This window comes from Polypterus senegalus, chromosome 18, assembly GCF_016835505.1.
Source record: "Polypterus senegalus isolate Bchr_013 chromosome 18, ASM1683550v1, whole genome shotgun sequence".
Classification (NCBI taxonomy): domain Eukaryota; kingdom Metazoa; phylum Chordata; class Cladistia; order Polypteriformes; family Polypteridae; genus Polypterus; species Polypterus senegalus.
Window position 1 is genome coordinate 32,414,206 of NC_053171.1, and position 26,701 is coordinate 32,440,906.

At 36.1% G+C, this 26,701-nt stretch overlaps 1 protein-coding gene across 3 annotated transcripts in view; it reads left to right on the forward strand.

Moving 5' to 3' along the window:
* map4k5 (mitogen-activated protein kinase kinase kinase kinase 5) overlaps window positions 1–26,701 on the forward strand; it is a 173,643-nt gene that overhangs the window by 136,565 nt on the left and 10,377 nt on the right. For all 3 annotated transcript variants that reach the window (XM_039742141.1, XM_039742139.1, XM_039742140.1), the window contains 13 exons: window positions 2,661–2,705; window positions 2,779–2,821; window positions 3,836–4,043; window positions 5,531–5,619; window positions 5,739–5,780; window positions 5,923–6,007; window positions 11,413–11,492; window positions 14,520–14,580; window positions 15,778–15,780; window positions 19,754–19,868; window positions 21,266–21,324; window positions 25,504–25,607; window positions 25,838–26,015. In XM_039742141.1, coding sequence (XP_039598075.1) covers window positions 2,661–2,705; window positions 2,779–2,821; window positions 3,836–4,043; window positions 5,531–5,619; window positions 5,739–5,780; window positions 5,923–6,007; window positions 11,413–11,492; window positions 14,520–14,580; window positions 15,778–15,780; window positions 19,754–19,868; window positions 21,266–21,324; window positions 25,504–25,607; window positions 25,838–26,015 — 1,112 coding nt within the window. The remainder of the gene's footprint in view (window positions 1–2,660; window positions 2,706–2,778; window positions 2,822–3,835; window positions 4,044–5,530; window positions 5,620–5,738; window positions 5,781–5,922; window positions 6,008–11,412; window positions 11,493–14,519; window positions 14,581–15,777; window positions 15,781–19,753; window positions 19,869–21,265; window positions 21,325–25,503; window positions 25,608–25,837; window positions 26,016–26,701) is intronic.

Here is a 26,701-nt window from a genome sequence, read left to right on the forward strand (position 1 = left end):
TCATTTAGATTTTCAGACATTGAATGAAAGTCAGCCCCAGACAATCTGCTCATAACTCAATGTTTTTAAATCATATACAACTTTTCTCAAGTCAGACTTTGTGAGCAACGTTGTCCGGCGCCTTCTTTACTGGATCACATGTTTTGGAAACATTCCATGCTCAGAAGTTAATGGAATAAAATATTTACTTATGCATTTAACATTGTTGGATTCAAAATAATCCACAACATTTTAACAGCTCTCTTTGGGGTAACACCCAATGCAATAATGCTACTTAATCTATAATGTTAACTTTAGAGATTACTCAATCTTAATAAATGAAAAATTACTTGTTTAACTACATGCAAATGACTTAATCTTGTTTCTATCTAACATTTCAAACATATGGACCAGCAAGTAGAGCTTTGAGTTCACAGAAAGAATTTTTAATTAAAAACAAATCTTAATTAAAAATAAAGCACTTGAACGTCTGCAAACATGAAGTCGATAAAGGATGAAGTTATTGCTAGTGTAGTGGCCAGCAGATGTGAGCACTTATTGATTGGGTGGAGCGAGCTCCCTACACAATAAAAACTCCTTTGTCACTCCCATCTTTGTTCTTTTTACACTATCAAAAAGGCATGTTGCAATCAAAAAGAAAACATTTACATTTAGTGATTAACTATCCACATTCACTAACAATTAATCTAAAGATTAACTTACTTTTTACATGGACTACTCCATTATTGCAGGAGAATTAAAGAGATGTGTCGAATTAGGAGAGATTTAAACAGTACCACTTTGCACTAGTTTATGGAACTGTAATTCGGTTAAAGTAATGTGTTACATTGCATCATGATGCCTCCATTTTTCAGTACCCACCGCTGCAGCTTACGGAATGGGGTGAACTTAAACATGGGTCGAGTTAAATGTATTCCACAAATGTCAACATGCTAATAGTGACAGTTGTCAGGCCAGAGCATCCATGATGGTGATACGCCTGGTTATGCTGTGGCTAAGATTAAGGTTGTTAGGTAGTTATAATGATGACTGTCGAGTATATTAAGCTACATAAATGTATGATTTTTGTTTGCATCCAGGTCACGTCTAGCGTAGAAAATGGCAAGACTGAAATGTGTAAAATCTATGAATTATAGTTAAATCTTTAATCCAGCCCACGTTTAGACAACGCCTCATTCCTAATGCTACAGCATGACCTTCTCCCCAAGTCAGTGGTTCACTATACTATAAAAAAAGCTAGCTTTTTTAGAAGCTGTGCAGAGATGACAAAATTGTAATGCATGTCAGAATACATTGCTACATTTTATGGCACATGATGGTTATAGCATTTTTATTTGATTTGATATCAAAGATGGGCAGCATGGTGGCACAGTGGGTAGCGCTGTTGCCTCGTAGTTAGGAGAACCGGGTTCACTTCCCGGGTCCTCCCTGTATGGAGTTTGCATGTTCTCCCCGTGTGTGCGTGGGTTTCCTCCAGGTGCTCCGGTTTTCTCCCACAGTCCAAAGACATGCAAGTTAAGTGCATTGGCGATTCTAAATTGTCACTAGTGTGTGCTTGCTGTGTGGGTTTGTGTGGATGCTCCCTTTGGTGGGCTGGTACCCTGCCCGGGGTTCGTTTCCTGCCTTGTGCCCTGTGTTGGCTGGGATTGGCTCTAGCAGACCCCCATGACCCTGTAGTTAGGATATAGCGGGTTGGGGGATGGATGGATGAATGGACTTTTTTTATCCCTCTGTAAATCTAATTCCTTGAAAACTCTTTGATCAGGAGGTTGTACATTACAGACAACAAAAATATTAAAAAAAGGTTCAGTTCACTTGGTTAATTACTTTACACTTTTTAAAAGTGTTGTAAAACTGAAAAGTTGTTATCTTTTAAAGTAAAACTTAAAATCTTTATTTCTTACTAAAAACACAGTCTACTTCTGTGCAGTCACTACGTACAATGACCTGTCACATTATGTTGTAAAATAAAAAACATCTCCAGTATAGATCCAGTAGTATGAGGAAATTCACACTGCCTGTACCTGCATGAAAACAGTGTGCATATGATGTACAGATCTAGTAGCCACACATGCCTCCTCGAACAGTATGTGAAATAGACTGCTCTTCAGGCTATTTATAACATTTATAAGTATATTATTTGCTTATAAACATACTGTATGTGTAACACAAGTAACAAGAGTCTATTTGAGTCAAGAATTGTAGTGTGATTGCGAGAGTTTAAACAGTACTAAGTTGCACTACTTTGTTTCTGCCAACTATAATTAGGTTATAATTAAGCATTATTTTCTACCAAGTTATCCTTATATACTTACTATACTATAAAAAACAGACAGCATTTTTAGAAGTAGAGCAGAGCAACCAAGACAATACCTGGACTAAAGAAATGCCATACAAGCTAAGGAAGTCAGGACTTAAAAATTCTCAATGTCACTGATGAAATTACTGTAACAGAACAGTATTCTTGTAGTTTATAGAAATCAAAACAAACTAAAAGGGAAGCACATTCAGGATAGTACATTGACAATAAATTGAAGGTAGCATATTAAAAATTTAAAAGTGAATTGAAACCAATGTATTTTTTCATTCATATTTAAGCTGTTTGAGACACAGAGAATTCAGCATTGTGTAAATTTATCTATTTATTTTTTACTTTTTAGGGGACTCCTAGGCCGCACAGAAGACGGTTTTGAAGATGTCAATTTGTAAGTTTGCCTCAGTATAACAAAAAATAAGAGAGATTATTTATTTATTTTAACTTTTAAAAAATCTTTATAGGTCAACAATGAAGCGAGCGGATCCCCCTCCCCTTCCTCCAAAGGTAAAAAATGGAAATTGACATCCTATGCTTTTATTACTGTTTGTTTTTGCCCTTTAGTTATTCATGACAAAAGAATTGCATAAGTTAAAGTAGTAAATTTCTTCTATGTTTGTATGTTTTCTTCAGATATTGCATTTACGTACACAGTTCATGTAGCAGTAGCAATAGAACACTTAAATATAAACCCCTTATATCGAAGATCATCTAAATGAGGCAAAAACTGTAAACAATTATGTTTTTATTAGTAAATAAATCACAAAATGAGAACAAAAATGCAAATTAAAAATATTTAAGAGGAAGTGTGTTCTGAATCCAAGAGTCAGAAAATGAAAAGATGAAGTGAGCTGTACACAAAATAAGTATTAGTGGTATAAAGACGGCAGTTCAGCTTGCTGCCACTTCTTGTATTTGCTGAAAGTGGCAAAGGCAACTTTCATTATTTCTGGGGGCACTTTCTCTGTAGTGTGACAAATTAAGTCAAGTTTTCAGGCACGTCTCATGGACAGTAATACTGTAATCACAACTTTGTTGTTTCGTCAGACACCTGTCTCCTGGCTATAAAGAATTAATATCCACTGGACCCCATAAGAAAGACCACTAATATAAAACTGTTCAAGTAAATATTAGAGGATATTTTTAATTATTAATTAGTCAATTAATTTCAAAAATTGTAAATATTGATGTAATTACCAAGTAAACCAATATTTTCGTTCTGTTTTATGTGGTAGTCTAACATTTAGTGTTCAATTCAGGGAAATGGGTTGATTTGCTGTTGTGTGGACAACTGCTGCCCTCAATAAAAAAGACTATGTAATATTGAAAACTTTTTATCAAGTGTGTATGCTATTTGTCACACAGTTCAAATTTATTACTACGTAGGCGCTACTGATTTTTTTATGTTTTATTTTTTATTTTGAATGACTAGTTGTTTTTGCAATTAAAGCTAATTTAAAGATCAGTCCAATGTTTGTGGGCTGTTAAATGAAATTAATGTGTTTTTTTTTTTTTATTCAGCCTCGCATTTACAGCACCTCTGATGAATATATGTTGGATGAGAAGTGTTTAACAGTGCGTCGATTACCACCTGTAGACAATGGGCCTGCATTTTCACAGAGGAGGCAGAGTACACCCATATCCACCTATCAAGTTGAGCAGACTATTCCAGGTATTTTGTCTGCAAGTGTAAGCAGCCCTGGTCTGCTGTCCCATTCCTTCGAAACAGGTGACTGATACCCGAGTTATTATGCCTTGCTATAGAAATTTCATTCAGTTCGGTGTTTATGAAATATTGTAAATATGTATACCAGTTTGATTAAGGTATCATACGTGCCAGGTCAGAGTTATTTTCTGCATTTTTCAAGATGACATGCATATTGCTTAGTAAATTAATAATCTGCTATCAATTCATGTTCTACAGTATAAGCAAAAAAAGTGTTAAAACACAAACAGCTCGAGGTGATTTTAAGCAGTAAGCAATTATTTTGATAAAACTATATTTTCTTATGCCAACTTATATTTGTAGTTACGATGGTGGTGGTATAGGATCAACATGAAACCTCATCCGCCATCTGTTTACTCCATCATGCCTCTTTTCCAGATGCCATACTGCTAAAAATTCACATAGAAAAACTAACTGCAGTGTTTCCTTGAGTTCCAGTTCATTTAAAATGGAATTGTAATGTGCAGCTAAAACCATAAAGTGAGCTGGTTTATACATTAATCTTCCAGAAATCTTTAAAGTAACTTTATTTATTTATTTATTTATGTATTTATTTATTTATTTTGTGTTTAGATTAATACATAAATAATAATAATACTAATAATACATTTTATTTATTTGTAGGCGCTTTTCTAAACACTCAAGGACACAGAACAATAGATAAAATACAGATTATAAACAAAAGTAAAATACAAAAATTAAAGTCAGACAGAGCAATTGTAATCAAAGAGAAAAAGCAGTCTTAAACAAATGAGTTTTAAGTTTAGATTTGAGAAGTGAAAATGATTTAATATTTCTAAGCTCAGATGGTAGTGAGTTCCAGAGCTGGGGAGCAGAGCAACTAAATACCTTGCTCCCCATAGTGATAAGACGGACGAAGGGGACAGTCAAGTGGATGGATGAAGAGGATCTCAGGGTACGGGAGGGAATGGCAACATGGAGGAGGTCAGACAGATATGGAGGTGCAAGGTTGTGGATAGCCTTAAAAGTTAGTAGGAGAATTTTTGATTGAATTTTAAACTGAACTGGAAACCAGTGAAGCTGCCGCAAAATGGGAGTGATATGGTGAATAGAGGGGGTTCTAGTAATGATACGGGCCGCTGAATTCTGGACCAGTTTAAGCTTATAAAGAGATTTGCGAGAAAGACCAAAGAAAAGGGAATTGCAATAATCCAGACGAGAAGTGATAAGGCTATAAACAAGGATAGCAGTGGTGTGGGAAGTGAGGGAGGGGTGAATACAATTAATGTTACGCAAGTGGAAATATGCAGACCGGGAGATGTTATTGATGTGGGACTGAAAGGATAAAGTACTGTCAAGGATGACACCGAGACTCTTAACCTGTGGGGAAGGGGAGACAGAGGAATTATCAATAACATGAAAAATGATCAGTTTTAAAATGGCAGTAAAAAAATAATAAAAATAAAATAAAATGGCAAGATATGAGATATTATTGCATTTTTAAATATTAAGGGAATTTTCTTTTCCAGGTAATGAGGATAGTGACATGAATGTAAATGGTGAATGTTCTGTGCAGCCCTCATTGAGTCCACAGAAAAAAGAGAAAAGAGACTATCCAGTAAGTTTCTGTTTATTTTGACATATACTGTATGCTAGTGGTGTGTTATACTTCAATGCTATATTTATTTATGAAGGAGACGTTTGGAATGTTAAAACAGTTTTTATTTTCCACCATAGAAGCCATCTGTCAATGGTCTTCCACCAACACCTAAAGTTCTTGTAAGTATGCCTTAAAATGTCTTTGAAAGTGAGTAATAATTTTTTGCAGTACTGTACTTAAATTCTACAAACTGTCTTAAGTTTACATTAAAGTAAACATACTTGTAATGGGGTTACACTAATTGGAAGATTTTTGTTTTAGATGGGTGCTTGTTTTTCAAAAGTGTTTGATGGCTGTCCTCTGAAAATTAACTGTGCAACATCATGGATTCACCCTGATACTAAAGGTAAACTTTCAAAAATAATTCTGATTTTGAACAAATACCAGTGCTACGGGAGAAACCACCATTGGAAACATTCCACTATTTAATGATAACCAAAATGTATTCATATTTATTTTAAATAGCTCTCTTAGAGAAATCATGGTCTTGATGTGCTTTATAAGGGAAAGTTCATGCAGACACACCACCCATATTCTTGTACAGTGTAGATAATAGACATTTGTTAGACACACTAATTGTCATTCCTCAGCTAGTAGATAGTTTATTATCATGGCATTTGTGAGATGTACCAGGTACATTTACTAGGTTAATCTATTCCCAACTTTGAATGTACATGCACAAATAGACATTTACGCATAGCGATAGCAAAGTCTAGATAAGATAAAATGTATTTGTACCTAGGGGGAATTTTAGCTTTTTACAGAAGCTCTTTAATTAATAAATACATAAATAAGTAGATAAATAAATAAATATACACACATACTTTGCTCTGAAAACACACCAGAATGACTATAAAGCAAGAAAATTACAAAGAAAGAATAATGTTGACTTGGCTGTCACAGTCACATTGATGCATTATGCAGACATATTGCTGTTGGTATAAAGGAGCCCTTGTAGCGTTTCCTGACACGCTGCTCCTGAATAATTTATTGGCGGAAAGTCCTTAGTGTTAGTGTGTCAGAGAGAGGATGTGTAGCATTGTCCATAATGGCTCTCTGTTTTGTTTGAATTCTTTCCATCACTACTAGCTCCAGGGGATCCAGATATAGGATACACTATAACTGAGCTTGCCCTTATAATTAGCATATTGATTCAGTGGGCCACTCTTGAAGTGATGTTACCTGCCCAGAGTTATAGGAGATGTGAAGGGTATTCACTTCCCAGATTAAAGAAACACAGTCTCCTAAGGAAAAAAGTGTCTACTCTGCCATTTTTATATAATCACTCTGTGTTATAAGATCTTTGGTGCAACAAAGTCAATAACCAGTTCCTTGGTTTTGCTGATGTTAACATGCAGACAATTCTCTTTGCAGCAAGAAACAAACTTCTCCACCTGACTCTTCTCCTCTGTCTCATCCCCTTTATCAATACAACCCATAAGTCCCATAACCCATATCCTCAGCTGAATATCTACAAGTAACATGACCTGTTGTTGTATTTGTAGTCGGAGGTGTGCAGAGTGAAGAGATAAGGAGTCAGGACTGTTCCTTGTGGTGCTCAAGTATTGCTCACATCCATATCAGAAACACATTCCTTGTGTCTCACAAACTGTGGTCGGCCTGACAGATAGTCCATTATCCAGGGCACCACAGGTTCACCCCCCAGAAATACAAAGAAAGCTGGCTGGTATCAAAGCACTGGAGAAATCAAAAAACATAATTCTCACAGTGCTTCCAGTTTTGTCCAGGTGAGAATAAGCCTTGTGGACCAGATATATATTTGCAAGACAGTCCTAGAAAACTTACTGAAAATCAGAAATATCAATGGGTGGATGTTCTCCGATGTTTGGATGAAATGGTCACACATGACTCAATCTGTAACATTGCTTCATCTTATTATCCTTCTGTTGTTTACCTCTATTGTACCTCAAATGAGCCATATTTATGTTAAAATGGACATGTGGGGTTTCAGGACATGTGACATTATACACACTTGATTGGCTAGCTTATCCTTGTGAAAAATGACCTTACTCAAAGCCTTTTACCTTTTTATGCACCTTATACTTCTTTCCTTTCCCAGGTTATAAACTAATTTAAACAGATTGTAGCCCTGCTGTGTCCATGGTATTTTTCCATTACAAGGCTATAAACTATTTAAAACAGCTTCTGTTATAAAGCAACTGAAATAGATGCATTAAAATTACTGATGCAATACACAAAGAATGTACAAGAAACGATGTTTGCAATGCCTATAATTAAAGTCCTGTAAATTCAGTTCATGCTGTCTCATTTGAGCAAAATAATTAATTAAAATGTAATATAAGCAGCCTTCACTTTCACAAATTGAAGATTATCCACTCCAGGATAGATAATAAACATTTAGAGGCAGTGCACAAATGTAGTATTATTAAGGAGTAAAAACTCTGTTTATCTTTGAGTGTACATGAGCATACATTTTTAAATCACTACTCAGCAGTACTCAGTACATAATGGACACTGAAAGCTGTTTTTAAATTCTTAAGTTTAGTTCTTCAAAAATTTCTTTTAAAAAACATTCTCCTGAAATAAGTATATATGCATATAAAAATATACTCCTGGCAAGTACAACATATTTACTTACACTTTCATTCTAAGAAAGGTTTTACTATTTCAGAAAGAGAAGTTAAGCAAAATGACACTTTTTATTGGCTAATTAGAAAGATTACAATATGCAAGCTTTCGAGGCCTGAAGAAGGGACCTGAGTTGCCCTGAAAACTTGCATATTGTAATCTTTCTAGTTAGCAAATAATCTCACTATATCCATAATGACTAACATGGTACAGCACTCCAGTACTATTTCAGAAAGAGAAACATTATACAGGATCTTGTTTTTCCAACCTATAACTTGAAAACATTAAGTAGTAAAATCATACAGATTAGCATTCTGGTAGTTTGGAAAACGATAGGTGAAAAAGTAGGAGCTACACTCTCACAGCCATAAATTGTGACAAAATTATCAAAGGAAAATTTTGTGGAGGTAATAAAAAATGGCAAATGTACATTAGTTACATGACACTTTACTAAAAGCTAAAACAAATATGGTAATGTTCAAGGTTGACAGCTTTTGTACAGTATATTAAAAATAAAAAGTGTTATAGTTCAGGTGATATTTTAAGAACTTAACCATCATAACCCCATGTAACGTGCACTAATAATTTCATTTTTGTGGGGGATGAATTGATGTAATCACATGTAGAGAGAGTGATTTCAGAAAACGTCTGACACCAGAGGGTTAAAACAAACACTTTCTTTTCTATGAAAATCTTAGCCAGTACTACCTTTCTAAATACTCTGTTATTAAAAAAAGGCAATGATATGATTACTTGTAGCACCATAACACCTGTCTTCCAAAGGAAAAAAAAGTGAAACAGCTGGGGAGTGGTTTGTTTATTAATGGAAGGTCTTAAAATGCCAATTTGTTTTTAATTTACTGATTAGTAAAACAGTGTAACACTTTGAAACAACAAGTTACTTTTCATAAACTATTAAATGCAAAATGCACTCACTGTCTAAGTATTGATGAATATAACGTATTATACCATTTTCTAACCCACTTAATACTGTTGAGGGGCCAGAGTCTATCCTGACTGTGCTGGTGGTAAATCAGATAACAACCCTGGACAGGGCATCAATCCATCACAGTGCTCAGTTAAGCACACACCTATAGTCACAAAGGTCCAATTTGGAATTGGAAATCAATCTAACAAGCACATCTTTGGAGATGTGGTAGAGAAACACAAAGAGACGAAGGGAGATCTGTGAGGCACCTTGTATTATTACAATGACGTAAAGTGTAAAATGTTGTTCATTTCATTAATACTAAACATTTTTCATTACTGGATCAGATTCAAATTTATTTCCAGTGGTGGAAATATAAAAAAACTAATTTGTTTACATTATTATTGTAATTGCTTTTATTTCTTTTGTACATTTGATTGATGCCTTTATCCAAGGCAGTTTACAAGTTGAGGATTTGTTACAACTGTTTACTTATATTTTTTTTACAGTTAAATTTGTAATTATTTCCTTAGCACATGCTTTTATCAAACAGACAGGTTAAGTGATTCTGAGCCAGCAACCCTGGGGTTTTAAATCCAGAACATTAGGCTGTACACAATACCACCTGCTGAAAATGAGTATAAGGTATTATGCAGAGCAAAGGCGAAACAATGTACCTGTCTCTCCTACCAGAAATCAAATTTGGGCAGCCAGATTGAACAGCAGGAATTCTTACATCTTTGTTTTTCTTCTTCTAAATACTGATTTTGAAAAATGAACCCAAGTTGAGAAACTCTGGACTTTTGACATGGACTGACAAGGCAGTATATAATATGCTGGTCATTCTTCTCTTTATATTATAATCCTGCAAATGTTTAAGAATTTTTTAGACAAAAGAGAGCTACAGAATATACTGTATGTACAAAATTATCTTTTTGTCCAAAAAGGAAATCAAACTCTAAATGTAGACCCTTACAATCTCATGTTAAAGAAACCCTTTATGGTATCAATAACATAATCTCCGCACTCACCAGGCTACATCTTTAACAAATTAAAAAAGATAATAGTAATAACTGAGTATTACAGTTAGTTGATATGTACTTCTGGAAACAGTAAGTGCTTGTGTGTCTGAGGCTTTTATTGTTGCTCAGTACAGTGGCTTGCAAATATTACTAGGTGCTAAGTTTATTTTCCCACTCTCATCTCTAGTTTCAAAATAAAATTAGAGTACCAAGTTAACACTAATATTTTCTGACTAGTAGTTTTTAAAGTCCTGACAGAGCTAAGAAATTGCTGTACAGTTTTTATTCCAACTTAAGAATGAATGTTTTTAAGGTGAAATATTGATTTTGCTTTTTAATTTTCTGAAATGCTTTTTGATTAAAGAATAAAATGCAGATACTGTAAGAAAAATGCATGTAAGAAAGAATCAAACATTGAAAACAAATTGCATTGTAAACATTGTTCTATGCGTGGAGTTTGCATGTTCTCCTCGTGTCTGCGTGGGTTTCCTCCGGGTGCTCCGGTTTCCTCCCACAATCCAAAGACATGCAGGTTAGGTGGATTGGCAATTCTAAATTGGCCCTAGTGTGTGCTTGGTGTGTGGGTGTGTTTGTGTGTGTCCTGCAGTGGGTTGGCACCCTGCCCAGGATTGGTTCCTGCCTTGTGCCCTGTGTTGGCTGGGATTGGCTCCAGCAGACCCCCGTGACCCTGTGTTCGGATTCAGCGGGTTAGAAAATGGATGGATGGATGGACATTGGTCTATGGTAGGTCTACTGCAGTCAAAACATATAGTAGGCTTCCAAAGAATCTATGATTTAGTGTACTGGAAAACAGTCTTCTTACCCATCACACTTTTTATTCCATCACAGAAAAGCATTATGCCTGTGTTGTTTTATTTTTTATTTAATTTTAGACAGTTTATTTACTCTCTTGAAACAACTTCATTTCAGTTTACAGAGGATTCGGCAATAATTTGCCTTCAACATATTTTCAGTAAGGAATAATATCTATCTATCTATCTATCTATCTATCTATCTATCTATCTATCTATCTATCTATCTATCTATCTATCTATCTATCTATCTATCTATCTATCTATCTATCTATCTATCTATCTATCTATCTATCTATCTATCTATCTATCTATCTATCTATTTATTGTGTGATTTTCATTACTAACAAGAAATGTACCTATAATTTTGTGTATTTAGATCAGTACCTGATCTTTGGAACAGAAGAGGGAATTTACACATTGAACCTGAATGAGTTACATGAGGCCACAATGGAGCAGGTAAGAAGGAAAATGGACTAACTCAAGTTTTGATTATTTATAGAAGAAAGCAGTGCCCAAGCATCTTTCACACTAGCAACTCAACCCAGGCTAAAACCCACCACTGCTTACCCAGGTACTCAAACATGTCAGGTGTGTAGCAAATTGATATACAGTACAATCCCTCTTAACCGGCCACCTCGGGACTGGACCCATGGCCGGTTAATACGATGCATACTTATTTTCATGTAGAAAAATATTTCTAAAGTATGTACTGTACCTCTTCGACGTTCCTGAAGAAACCATATCCACAAGGCTTCATCCACGATTTTGGACACAGGTTTTTTTCTCGCACAACGACTGGACAGTGTGGTGTAGCGGGATCACTGCTCAAGTCAAAAAGGCCACTTTTTAAATAAATAATCGCCACACTCACAGCTTAGTGAGGGCCCGTGGTATGTGTGGCTGATCGGTTCCTGGGGAATTTGTGATGCGGGCGATCCTAGCTTAAGTGCACAGGTGAGGAGTTGTCTGCATCCGTAATTGTTCCTGGGAACTGGTAATTGCCACATCTGATCCACGTCCCCGTGATAAATAGAAGCGCAAGGCAGCTGGAGGAGAAAAGGAAAGAACGGGAGGTTAATGGAGAAGGAAGCAGGTAGAGGAAAGCCGGTGCAGGAGAGTGAGCGAAAGAGAGCAGATTCGATGGAGCAAAGGCAGGCAGCTGGGAGGTGAACCCCTGCAGAGGAGTGTTTGGTCGACACTCGGTGGGGCTGAAGAAAGAGGTCACTCTAGCTGAGCGATCATGGAGCTAGAGTGACCGGTATTGAAGACGACTGGCCGTGGAAAGGCAGCGGCAGTTGTGGAGGCTTTGGGCTGGTTTAGCCCCAGCGTAAGTACCCTGGCCACTGGGGAAAGAACCCAAGTTTCGGTCCGGATAGAGCCCGATGTAGCCAGGGATCAGAGGGCTACTGGACCAGTGTGGAAGGCAGCTGCACCTGCAGGTAGGGAAACTCCCCTGTTGCGAAGCCCGATGGGAGAAGCAGAGGTAGAAAGAAGGCGGCACCGTGCTTTGGATTTTAAGAGACTGCTTCCAGCCATTGTTTTAACCTCATTTGCATTATTTTTAAAGGACTTGTTTTTTTACTAATGGATTTGAACCTCCACTAATTCACTCATTTAATGAATTATTTATTTAAAGAAATCTTTTGATACACTGCATTTTATTTAATTTGAACACTTTTTTTTTTGTTGTTTGCTGGTTTTAAAATACCTCTCACCTTCCAGGAAAGAAGAAGTGCATACATATAATATAAAGAAGAACTCAGGATTAAAAAAACATTTTTTTTATTTTATTTTATTTTAACAGGCCTGTTAATGCGAGGCCAGTTAAGAAGGATTGTACTGTATATATAAAAAAAGACAAGAAAATGTAATATTTAGTGTTTTGAAAGGCTGAATTATTTTAGCAGTACAAGTTAAAATTTGCAGTGGATAAAGCTAATGTATAATAATAGTTAAAAGTGTGATAATGGAAGAGCTACAATACATTTTTCTGTGCTGCTTTCATGTGCAGTTTTCATTCAGAATGTGGAGTATTACAGGCAAGAAAAATATCAAAAAGAAAAATATGAAGTGCAAAAGACTATAATACAATTCACTTTTCAAGGTTAAGTAATATCAAAGTGCGTGCTTTGAATTTGTTTATAGTATTGTGAACTTTCCTAGTGGATTTAGGAAGAAAAATACTAACAGTTGAAGACTTCCTTCAGAAAAATGAATATTTTTCACTTACAATGATTCCAGTACCATAATACATTTGCTAGCTTTATCCTATTAAGTTATAATTATTAGTTCTCAGAATTAAAGTAGATATAATTAAGGTTTGGTGTAGGCAATGCTTTGTTCCTTTCCTTGGTGACTGTCTCCGCACACGTGGAAGGGTCGTCAGTGCACTTTTTTCCTTTGTTCAGGCGTTCTTCTCATTTTTCTAATTCACCTTGGTCCCACCTTCTGGTTGTAGGCAGTGCTGCAGTTTTCTCAATGAGGTTTTTACATACAAAGTTAAGCCTGCTGGGCAGCTGGTAATTAGTCAGCTCCCATCATTTGCAAGATGAATGCATGACTTTTACATACCGTCTCTCTCTTGGTTTGGAGTAATGGCACTGTCATCTACCTCCAATACAGACTAGTCTTCCATTCTTATAGTTTAGCCCTCAGTTGTCACTCCAACCTTTCTTGCAGTCACACACTTGGCCCAGTATACCTCCTGTAGTGAGCAGAAGATAGATACAGGCTGAGCAGTGAGCATCAAAAATGAGCTCAGATTTGGGGTGTGCAGTGATTTTTAACAGAAGGATTAGACATTTTGCCACTGGTTTCTTAAGTGCAAATAAGATCATCCTCTTGGTTGATAATTGGTACAAAGTTGTGTTCATCAAGGTTGCCAGTCATAGAATTAAGGCTCGCTGTTTGATCTACTAACACAAGAAGATTTCTCTAGGGTGTCCCTTGAGCTTTGATTGATCATTTTATCAGGTAAGGCACAGTGGCTACATTCTGAAATGAAGAGTGTCATGCAGCTACTTTTTAAGTAAAGGAATTTTGTACCAGAGCATAGGAAAATGGGTTATGTCAGTCTGTCCCACAGTTTCATGTTAATAAAGAGACTTTGTAATTAAAAACCTGTTGACTGTGGGAAACATGCAACACCAGCTTACAAAGTATAAAACAAATTATATTTGCAGTTAGAGAAGAAACCTGCATTTTTTTCATCATGGGGATTAATCATTTTGTCCTGCAGCTATAGATCATCACAGCATTCGAACAACATGAAGCAATGCCTTATTAGTGTGTCTCATTATTAAATGCATAGCTTGCTCTTTTAGCTCTCTTCAGGTTGACTCTCTTCATTCTTAAATGTGTTTTTTCCCACCACACATAATTATAAATCATGGTGGACTTTAAATTATAGAAATCAAAATTGTCATATATATCCTGACTTATCATGTTTCCATTAATATTTTTTCTTTCCCTTGCTTCCAACAGCTGTTTCCAAGGCGGTGTACCTGGCTTTATGTTATAAACAACAATTTAATGTCCTTATCAGGTGTGTATAATGTAACAGTTTCTTGTTTAAAGCATGCATTTCACGGTGTGTAATCCACTTCCGATTCACCACCCGCGTCAATGTTTTCTATTTATAGGTTTTGCATATTAAAATGGCTGAGTAGTTCCTATTTTTTTCTGAAAAATTTCCATAGCTGCGTGAACTAGTTGATGAACAGTAACAAACAGACTCCTCACACTAATCTAATCAAAATTTTCTAACTAGGCCATTTAAAGACATCTACTTTCATATTTATAACCTTCTGCAGTGTTGATCCTCACCCTGATGTGCATCCCATGATTCTAGACATGATTACCAGAGACCCTTCTTCTAAAAAGCATTCCCATAACATGATGCTACTACCATCATTCTGGTTTTCATTATCAAGTATGGCCAAAACATACTACTTTACATTTTGATCAAAAAGTTTAATCTTACAAATCCAAAAAACTATCTATAGTAGTTTCTTGTTGGTATTTAGTTTTTAGGCAAGTGTATGTGTTAATCTTTTAGTGAGAGATATGATAAGAGTAAATAGTAATGTATATATATTACAATGGTCAGATATTGCCAAATATAGAACAGAATGGATTTTAAGATGCTTAACATGGTACTAGTTTATCATCTGGGTGTTTAGTGGGTAGTCATTTAGCACTAAACCTTTAGAAAAGAGATTAATCTTCCACAATATTAATATTTAAGTTTTTTATGCACTTTCTATTTATGCATGATTTATTTTTTCATTGATTAGTTTTTCTAACAAAGACTTAAAAGAACATTCAGGTAGATTGATTATGCATTTTTGACCTGAATGCTGTCATTAATAATTTTTTAAATGCCTGCAGACTTAGGATGTCCTTGTCTATTGGTAGTCCATTATTCATTTATTATTTTCCACGAATTCATACTACTTTCTTTCAGTGTATTTTGAGCATTAAAATATATAAAGTAATTTTATAGTGTCAATGTGAAACATCCTTTAAAAGTTTTTTATACTTTGTATGCTTTGTGCAAAACTCTTGTCATGACTCTGTTTCTACCTTTTTCTGCTTGTTGTATTGTAACAATGTGTGTCTGTCACAGCACAGATTTTATGATTTGTGCAGCTTTAATGCTTTTTTCATTTTTATATTTCTTCTTGTCTCCTGTTGTGCCCTGGCTTCCTGTTCTGGTCTCCTTATAATCCACCTTTGCTAGAAGGTAAACTGATTCTGCCATTTGTGCCTGTCACTTTTTATTTAATTTATTTTGGATTATGTGCTTTTGTTTGATGTGAGGTTTTCTACAGTGTAGAAGTGTTTTTTTTACTTTAATTGTCAATGATCACACAATGTTGATTTCAAACAATGAGAGGTTTTTAAACTACATCAGAAACCTTGAAAATCTCATCAGTGTTCTGTAAAGAACTTCATTGTAATTGAAAAGTACTGAAATGCCTCCCTAAGAAGCTGAAAACTTGTTTTTGTCAGCATTGCATTTTAAATCATATATTCAGACTGGCTGTATTAATTAAAAACAATGTTTGTATGAAAAGTGGTTTCTTTCAATATAAAAAATATATAAACTAGATTTTGATAATTATTATTGAAAAAGAAATAGCTATTTTAAATAGAGCTTTCAGTGCAGTATTAATACTTACATGAATAGTTAAATACAGTATTTCTACTTTAATGTCAATTTTTTTATACATATTAAGCTCCCTGGATAGGTTTCAGTATGTGTTGAATCATTTTTAATTACATTTTTTTCTATTTCATTGTTTAGATATTTTTAACATTTAGAAGTCTTGAACAGGGATTCTAAGTTTAGTCCTGAAGGGAACTACTATGGCTACAGGTTTTTGTTCTAAACAGTTTCACAAATTACTGGGTCAGGTTTACATTTAATTGAACTAATAATTTAACTGCCTTGCTGTTTTTCATTCGTAAAAATGTGCTTTTAGGAAACTTTTACTATAAAGTTGCTGCTTTTATTGTATCCAAAATGCTTAAAATCAATACAGACATAGGAGCGAATAACACAGAATACTACTTTAATGTCATATAAATTAAATGTGCTCATTAATAAGAACAGGCTGAATTCAGTGGTGGTTTTCCAGTCCCTGGACCACTGTAGCTGATGGTGTTCTTCCAAATCGATTTATAGCTTTAGCTGTATCAGCAAGGTGTTACTTACCAATTTAATTTATTTTTTATTTATTATTTAACCTGGATAGTCCAAGTTTGAGACCAGATTTGAGCACATTTCTTAATATGTACTGAGTGAAAGGATGTTGACATTATACCAGAAAACAAATGTTCTTCAACAGTTATGTTCTACTTAGTATGCTGAGTGTCTAAAATAGCAGCAGTGCTCTTGGTATGCTGTGAGGCCTTCATGATTGTGACTGTACGTAATTCAAAACGTAGTGGAAGGTGCATAATCATAGTTTTTTCATATGCAATGTGTACTCCAATTGTATTTTTTTATCTAGTGTTAACCTACATACTGAATCACGTACACACAATGGTTTCAGAACAGATGTATACTTAAATCATATGATTATTTCCCAAAACAGCCCCTTGAATATGGTCGTTCCACATTGCATTGGGCCTTCCAGCTTCAGCCATTGCATATTTTCAGATATGTGGCAGAATCAAGCAAAGTATGCTCATATTTATCTAAGTTTTATGATGACTCTCCAGGTCATCATAGTCACATGACAAGACATATATACAATTGATTAAATACACCTGAGATAAATACAAGACACAGAATATAAACATATTCATACAAAGTGAAAGGCAGTGCAGGAAATGCTGAAATAAATACTGGTTTAAGTATTAACTATATGTAAGAATATTGCAGAATATTGGGGGAATTAACCACTTGAGAACTTGATGGCCTTTGGAAAGAATATTCTTGCATCTGCTTATTTTGGCCTAGTTTTGGCCTGTCTGGTAAATGGAAGTAGTTCAAACAAGCTGTGGCCTGGATGTGTAAGGTGGGAAGTCTGGAGCCAGTGATCTTTTTCGTAGACCTGACTATTCGTTGTAGCCTTTGCTTGTGTTGTTTAGTTGCTGGTATAAACCACAATGTAATAGATGAGCTAACAACTGACTCTGATTGCTATGTAGAACTGAATCAACAGCTTCTGTTGTGGATTGAACCCCCTCAGCTGTCACAGGAAGTACATCCGCTGCTGCCTTTTTCTGTGATGTAGTCTATGTTGGTCTTCCTTGTCAAGACCTGAATAATTATTTATCCCAGAAACGTGAAGCTTTCCACAACTGACACATTATTGCTAAGTATGGAGAGGAAGGTAATACTGTGGGTTACTCCTAAAGACCAATGTTACTCTCCATAGTTTTGAGTATGTTTAGCTCCAGATTGCCCACACCAACAAGCCTAAACATATTGCCTCCTAGAATTGTGCTGCTTACTCACAGCTTGCTCTTTCAACTGTGTGCCATGTTCTTCTTTTTTGGAAAATTTTTCTGAATGCAAAATAAGCATCTTCTTGAAGAATGCTTCTTCAACATGAGCCTGGAACAGGGGAGAGTCCCGAGGCTTTGGAAAACATCTTGCATCACCCCCGCCCCAAAGATATCATGTCCTAGTGAGCTGAATGACTTCCGGCCTGTCGCTCTGACGTGACAAGTGATGAAGATCATAGAGCGGCTGCTGCTTCGCCACCTGAGGCCACAGGTCTGCCACTCCCTCGACCCTCTGCAGTTCGCATTCCAGGAGAAGGTGAGGGCGGAGGATGCCATCATCTATATGCTACACAGATTCCTCTCCCACTTGGACAGAGGCAGTGGTGCTGTAAGAATTATGTTTCTGGACTTCTCTAGCACCTTCAACACCATCCAACCTCTGCTCCTTAGGGACAAGCTGACAGAGATGGGAGTAGATTCATACCTGGTGACATGGATCGTGGACTATCTTACAGACAGACCTCCGTATGTGCGTCTCGGGAACTGCAGGTCTGACATTGTGGTCAGCAACACAGGAGCGCTGCAGGGGACTGTAATTTCTCCGGTCCTGTTCAGCCTATATACATCGGACCTCCAATACAACTTGGAGTCCTGCCACGTGCAAAAGTTTGCTGACAAAACTGCTATTGTGGGCTGCATCAGGAGTGGGCAAGAGGAAGAGTATAGGAACCTAATCAAGGACTTTGTTAAATGGTGCGACTCAAACCACATACACCTGAACACCAGCAAAACCAAGGACCTGGTGGTGGATTTTAGGAGACCCAGGTCCCCACCCCGGACCCTGTGATTATCAGAGGTGACTGTGTGCAGTGGGTACAGAACTATAAATACTTGGGAGTGCAGCTGGATGATAAATTGGACTGGACTGCCAATACTGATGCTTTGTGCAAGAAAGGACAGAGCCAACTATACTTCGTTAGAAGACTGGCGTCCTTCAACATCTGCAATAAGATGCTGCAGATGTTCTATCAGACAGTTATGGCGAGTGCCCTCTTCTACGCGGTGGTGTGCTAGGGAGACAGCATAAAGAAGGACGCCTCACGCCTTGACAAACTGGTGAGGAAGGCAGGCTCCATTGTAAGCACAGATCTGGACAGTTTGACATCTGTGGCAGAGTGACGGGTGCTGAGCAGGCTTCTGTCAATCATGGAGAATCCACTGCATCCACTGAACAGGATCATTTCCAGACTGAGGAGCAGCTTCAGCGACAGACTGCTGTCACTGTCCTGCTCCACTGACAGACTGAGGAGATCGTTCCTCCCCAACACTATACGACTGATCAATTCCACCCGGGGGGGGAGTGGGAAAACGTCAACATTATACAAAGTTATTGTCTGTTTTTACCTGCACTCTTTAATATTGTTTTTTATCAGTATGCGGCTGCTGGAGTATGTGAATTTCCCCTTGGGATTAATAAAGTATCTGTATATCAATCTTAAGAGGTGAGGAAAGACTAGCCAATTAAACAATTAGATAACTAGAAGAAAGCATTACCCCTTGGTTTGTTAAATTTGTTTGAGTAAAAAACCTGCAGCCACACTCTTACACTGAGGCTGAACTTGAGAACTTCAGTCTGGAATTTATCAGTTAACCCACCAAATAGACAGATTAAATATTAAGTTCAAATTGAATTTATTTTAAAGATTATTCCTTGTTATTTAATTTGAATATACTGAAGCAAATTGTATTCTTTTCAGGAAAAACATTCCAGCTTTATTCACACAATCTCATCGGACTATTTGAACAGATGAAAAAACCTGGGCTTGCAGCACAGCTTCAGACTCATAGGTTTCCTGATAAAATATTACCAAGGTAAGCAAACATTAGTGTTTGTGTACTGTAGGCATTGAGTATAATGTAAAATAAATATTTAGTTATGTGACTACCATGTTTTTGTTGTATTTGAGTTGAAGTCTTCTTTTATAGCTTATGCTGGCAATACTCATGACTTATTCATCCCCAGTTGTCAAATGCCAACTGCATGAGTTTTAATATGAGGCTAGTACACAATCCTGCTAAAATACAAACTATTGAGTACTATTTTACAGTTAATTAAGAACTAGTGTGTAAATTATGTTATGATAATTATCTGCCAGTAAATATATATTTAAATATTTCAATAGAAGAGACAGTATTTTGTCTAATTAAAAAACAAAGATAATATTACCATTGGTACTTTTAGTGTTGTTTAAACATTGAAGTGAAGCACTGTTTGCTGTATGTTTTCGTGCTATCTCTTAAATCCAGCTGTACATTTTACCTAGATCTAGAACAAATAATGCATAATAGCTTCTTCATTTGCTGCTGCAAAGATGTGTATATCCTCAGGCAACAGGTTTTCAGTACAGATAGATAAAAATAATATCACATTAATATTTATGATTTTTCATTTATCACCTCGTGATTATTTTTGCTTCTCATTATAATTACTACAATTAACTCCGACTTAGCCTAAGTATTCTATACTGATGACCATATTTGCTGAAAATCAGAATACTCCATCCTAATACCCATCATCAAACCCATTCAGTCCACTGCAGGGTCATGGGAGCTAGGGCATTTCCCAGCAACGTCATGCACAAGGCAAATACCAACCGTGAATGGGGTGTTGGTTCATCGCAGGGCACGTTTATGCTGACGAGAGTTACCAGTTAACCTAGCAAACTTGTCTTTGGGACAAAAATCTGAGTTTGTGGAGGAGAACATGCAGACTCTATACACACACAATGCCTTGGCCAGAATTTTAAACCAGACATCTAGATTTATGAGGTACCACTGTGCCAACCCAATATTAAGGTGAACAGATTTATCTATAATAGATTGCCAGCTAGTCATCTGTTACTCAGACACAATAAAGGTGCTTAAAGTAGCTCTGTTTTATGTGTATTTCAATAGGAACAGCACACAAAAGCAAATAAAAAATACCCACAACCACTTAATAAAATGCTTAATACAGAGTGGTATTACTTAAATGAGAGGATGTGATTCAGCACTAGATATGTTGTGAACAAGAAAAGTAATCTTCTTCTTCTTCTTTCGGCTGCTCCCATTAGGGGTTGCCACAATGGATCATCTTCTTCCATATCTTTCTGTCCTCTGGTAAAAAATTAAACAATTAGTCAGTATGCTTCATCTGATGTATTCCTTACATGCTATACTTAGATGAGACTAAGAATATTTTTGAATACTTTTTTTTCTTTTTTTTGCAGAAAGTTTGCCTTGACATCAAAAATCCCAGACACAAAAGGATGCCACAAGTGTTGCACTGGTAAGTAAATATGCAATTTGTTTCTCTTATACCCCTAATGTTTTAGACAGGATTATATCTAGCTGTATAACAGTCTAAAAAGTGGGTTTATAATGTGAAGTCAATGAATAGCTGTTGAAGTCATGTGAAGTTGTACTCACCCTGCGTTGGTGATGAATGACACTGCCCCATTACAAACTCACAGGCAGAATTGTATATATAGTTGAAGCCAGGTGTTGAATAAAAACACACAGTTATAACGAATGTCTTTCTGGAGAACATATTCAACTGCATTCCCGATAAATTCAAAGAATATAAAATGAGAATAATATTATCTAGCATAGCCTTCTGGCCCGTTACATTATCAATGCAAAATCATACTTGGTAATGTAAAAGTAAACTAAAAGAACCTGAACAATAATGATCGACTGCATATATGGTTGTCTGTGGTATGGTTGGGCAACCTAATAAAGGTGGAATGCTGAGCTGATTAGGTATTTAAGACTTCTTTCACATTAATCTCTGGGTAAAACGGAAAAGATAATTGCATTCATGTAGTCTTACAGTGATGGCTACTTCTGAAAGGATCTGGACACAGACCAGAACTTTTTTAAGAGTAGATCTTTTTTTGTTGCTTTTTATTGTTGATATATATTTTATAAATCTGTAAAGCTGGTGGCACATTACATTAGTCACAAACTGGTTGGGTGTATTGGGCTACACGACTGGTGATCACTGAAGTGTCCCAAAACTGCCTATGATTTTCTATGGTTATGTAAATGAAGTCTGTGACTAAAAATCACTGGAAAATTTGAGTAATGTGACAGAACCTTTAGGGAAGCAGAAAGTGTTTTTCTTCTGTGATTACAGAATGTGTACAGTAGTTTACGTTTGGGCATTGCAAAATCTACCAATAGTCATGACAAACGCTAATTCTTGATGCTTTGAAAGTTCTAATAATAGAGTTATATGTATGAGGTCTTGTCCTGATCAGTGGCCTCATGAAAGCAAGAGAAGTCAAACAGTAAAATTATTCTCAGCCAAAATAAATTTAATTTTAGACAACAACCCATAATGTAATACAACAGCAGGTTAAAAATTTGGTGGGTGAAGGAAACCGCATAAGCAACTGCTTTGAGTGCAAACATAGGAATTCAAGCACAAGTATTTGCCAGTAACATTTGTCTATTTAATTTTGTTCGTGGAACATTTTACTTTGGTAGAAATAATGTGATCTGCTTTGTTTCTGTGGGTTTTCATTCACTTTGTTTACATAATTGTGGCATGACCAATACACAACAAAGTATAGATGCTCATATTTCTAATTCTGAATTTTCTTTTGTGGTTGTAATTTAAATGTGTTGGTAATTTGCTGCTGATGTGCAACCTGCCACAAAATATGTACTGTACATTTAATAAAACACCTCTTTTTATTATGAGTGTGAAAGTAATATTAATAATGGCAGTTACTGTATATTCTAAGCAGCAGCGCAGGCTAATTTTACTTTTACTATCACAATCCTTCTAACGGTCAAAAAGCTTCCAGATCTCTGTGCTCTGATACACTTCATAAAATACTGAAGCATAATATTCCTCCTATATAACATATACAAACACTTTTGTTAACAGAAACATTCCATCAAATTATAAGACTAAAATTCTGAAGCTAAAATAGCCTGTTTTCCCTTAAGATATTTTGTACATCATTTATAAAGAAATATACAACTAAAAATAGTAAACTACTGATCCTCATAAAAGTTTTTTATTTGGCAATTTTTGGTGCATGCAGCTTATTGATGACTTCCTTCATTCAGCAAGCCATGCTTATAGTGCTGATGTAAGATGCTTCATACGGTCTACAGCTCACCTCAGATATAAGCATGCTTCTCTCTGGCATTGTTGCACTTGGATTCACTACTCTTTTTTTTTTCTGTTTTGTCTTCGAGGTTAGAAGTTATTTTTCTGTTGACATAAGGATGAGATGATGGTAATTAGTCATCCTCAACCAAAACATAGTATGTCATAACTGGGTACCTCCTTAATAGTCTCTGTTGCTGCTGGGAGTTTATCAACTTCTTCACATACTGTATGAAAACATCAAAATGAAAATTCAAAGCATTTGCGGTTTCACTGTGTAAATATGTATATTATTTTGCAGTTACCGTTTCTAATACAATTCTTTCCTCCTTGACTGTCCTTTTGCTACTAGACTACTGAAAGAATCTCTTTGGGTTGTCTTTCAGGTTTTCCTCAGTATATCTCTACCTTTTAGCTTTCTTCATAACCTTTTTAACCTTTGCTCATAATCCTTATGCATAATACATAAGTTATTTGACTTGTACACATTATGATGCTGTTCTTTTCTTTGCAATTTATTTTTTGGTTCCTTATTTATCCAATCAAATACAGGTAAAATTCCGTTACAACAAACTGCCAGGGACCTAAAAAATATTTCGTTGTAATGAAATTTCGTTATAATGAGATTTTGTATTTGTTGCTATAGTGCTTTCTTTAACTTGCATCCAGGCATTTGCAATCATTTCAATAGCTTCTTTCATGTTAATTTTAATCTTCTGCTGTCTACAAGTTATGCTGATGAGAATTTTTCTCAGCATTTCCTTGCGATAATACACTTTCAGGGTGCGAATGATGCCCAAACCCAATGGCTGAAGCACTGCTGTGCAATTGGGTAGGAGGAATTCAACGCAAACATTATCTAAATGCGGAAGCATGTTGTGGGCAGCACAGTTATCAATCAGAAGCCAAATCATCCTTTTCTTCTTCTTCATATTGTGAGGTTTGTGAACTCTTTTGGGATACCCCCTCCCCACACGAGAACGTCACATTGAAGTGCGTCCCAAAGTGCAATAGCCGCGTCTGTGGAAGATTGTTTGTCCGTTGCCAGGGCAGGGCAACAACAGGCTCACAGCGCTGTATTGAAGCGCCACAGAAACAAATCCTAAAAGATTGGGGTCACGCTATAAGTCCCTGTCTTACACCCCACAACACGAGGCTGAGTCTCAGTACTTTAGCAAAACGAACTTTATTCAGCTTGAAACAGGAACAGCACGGTTATTTATTGTAGTGGGATCTGCCACTCTCCTTTACACAGACACAGCAGTCAGACAAGGTTGTGACCAGGTTAGTGGCCAAGTAATCCTGTTCCCCGCATTTACATTGTTCCTTGCATCATCCATTGAGATCTTTTCTGTTTGCTTCAGTGCCGAGCTGCAACTGAGCTGTGAGGCTGCTATTGCCCTGGCAACAGATAAACAGTCTTCCACAGACATGCGGGACGCTCTTCAGCATGTTGTTCCGTTCGGGGGAGGTCCCAAGAGAGTTTAGAAACCTCACATTTTCTTGAATGAGTGCCTCATTAATAGGAATGTTTCTTGAACGAGCATCACTGAACCACATAAAAACTGCTTTTTCTGCGTCTTCAAATGCAGCAATTTCCATACATTTGCAACCCGAGATTTTTCCTCTTTTTTTGCTAGGTCTTTCAAGAAAGTTGACACTGCCAATGGCAAAATTCTGAATTCACTGGCAACGTCTTTTTTCTTTTTGCCGGAATAAAGAGCTGAAAAACATGTAAAGTTTTTTTTTTTCTAATATGAACTGTTATCGTTTTTTCGTGTTTGCCATTTCTATAGGAAGGTGACAATGAGTTAAATTCCAATGGATGTTTTTCAGATGTTGATGAGCAATAAGCAAAAAGTATCGCTCAAACCTCCGAAACCAAAAACAGCAAAAAAAAAACAACAGTACAAGGAAAGTCCGAAGAAATTTTTTTTTTTACAATGTTTCTGTTTGGGGATTGTTGTGCACAACTGAGCTATGACCACAGAATTAACTGCTCTGTGGATGATTCATTCAGGCATTTCAAGGTCTTTTGGGCACTTTGTTGTAATGACAGTATCTGCTTAATATACTTCGTAGTAATGAGATTCCTATAGACTCATGTCATATGGGGAAACTGTTGGGACCATAAAAATACTTTGTTGCAATGAAAATTTTGTTGTAAAGATATTTACTGTATTGTAACAGAATTTTACCTGTATATTTTATTTTTATTTTTCATAGACATTATCAGAGAAATATATTTTGCATTTGTTTTATACTTCTGTGGATAATAATGTTTTAATTGCTTATAATAGATGCGGTGTAATCCGGCTATTGAAACTGTCCTTTTTATAATAGTGAGGAACCCATACACAGGACACAAGTACCTGTGTGGAGCTCTGCAGTCTGGAATTGTCCTCCTTCAGTGGTATGAACCCATGCAAAAGTTTATGTTAATAAAGGTTAGTACGCATTTATTTTCTTTTTGATTGTATTAAATTTAATTATCAATTTGAATAAATAAGGCTATACAGCATTTTTTTCTTTTGCTTTTTATAAAGAAACTAATGCACTGTCATACCTGACATCCCTAATTGTTGGATTCTGTTTATTTTCTCTTTGTGTCCCCTATATAAAATCTAGTATTTGAGATGTCGATTTATTTTTTCCTTGCTTTATCTGACATTTACAGCACTTTGACTTCCCACTACCTGACCCCTTGAAAGTCTTTGAGATGCTAGTGGTTCCTGAACAGGAATTTCCCATGGTATGTGTAGCAGTCAGTAGAGGGGGTGAGCCTGGACAAGTGGTACGATTTGAGACCATCAATCTCAATTCTTCCTCATCATGGTTTACAGAGATTGGCTCAGGTAAACAATTTTTTCTAGGAAACTAGAAAGTGAACAGTGTTTTTCCTTTAGACTTTAAACCTCATCCATACATGAATTTAGCTGCCTTCATATGTACTGAGTGTGATGTTAACCTTGTAAATCATTGGAGCCTAATTACAACTTATAGGATAAAGATCTGTAGCTGCTTAAAAAATGATTTTTCAAGGTAGAAAACATATCACTGCTAATATAAAATAATTATAACTTAATAACATATTGTAGATGTTTATATCACCTGTTTTCTGCTACTGTTAGTAAAATGTTTTACAAATGATGTCATCAGTCTGTATAGTCCCTTTCATGTGAACAATAAGCATGAGTTATTCAACCCTAATAAGAAGCCTTGCACCAGCCGAAAAAAGAATATTTGTCTGCATATTTATTCTGTCAAATGTTCCTGTTGTTATATACTTTTCATTATCAAGGATATACATATTGAACTGTGGTATGGAATTAAAAGATGGTGATCCAGAGCATCTTATCTTGTGGTCTATTCCATCTTTCATCTGAGTATCAGGATGTTTACATGCTGAGTTGGTCAGACTAGAATTCTTTAGTTTTGGCAATATTCTCCTACTCCTCCTCATGTTATTCTCAGATACTCCCCAGCTCCCCACAGTGTGCATATTCTTGCCTTCATCTCAGTGGGCTGTGTTCTGTACACC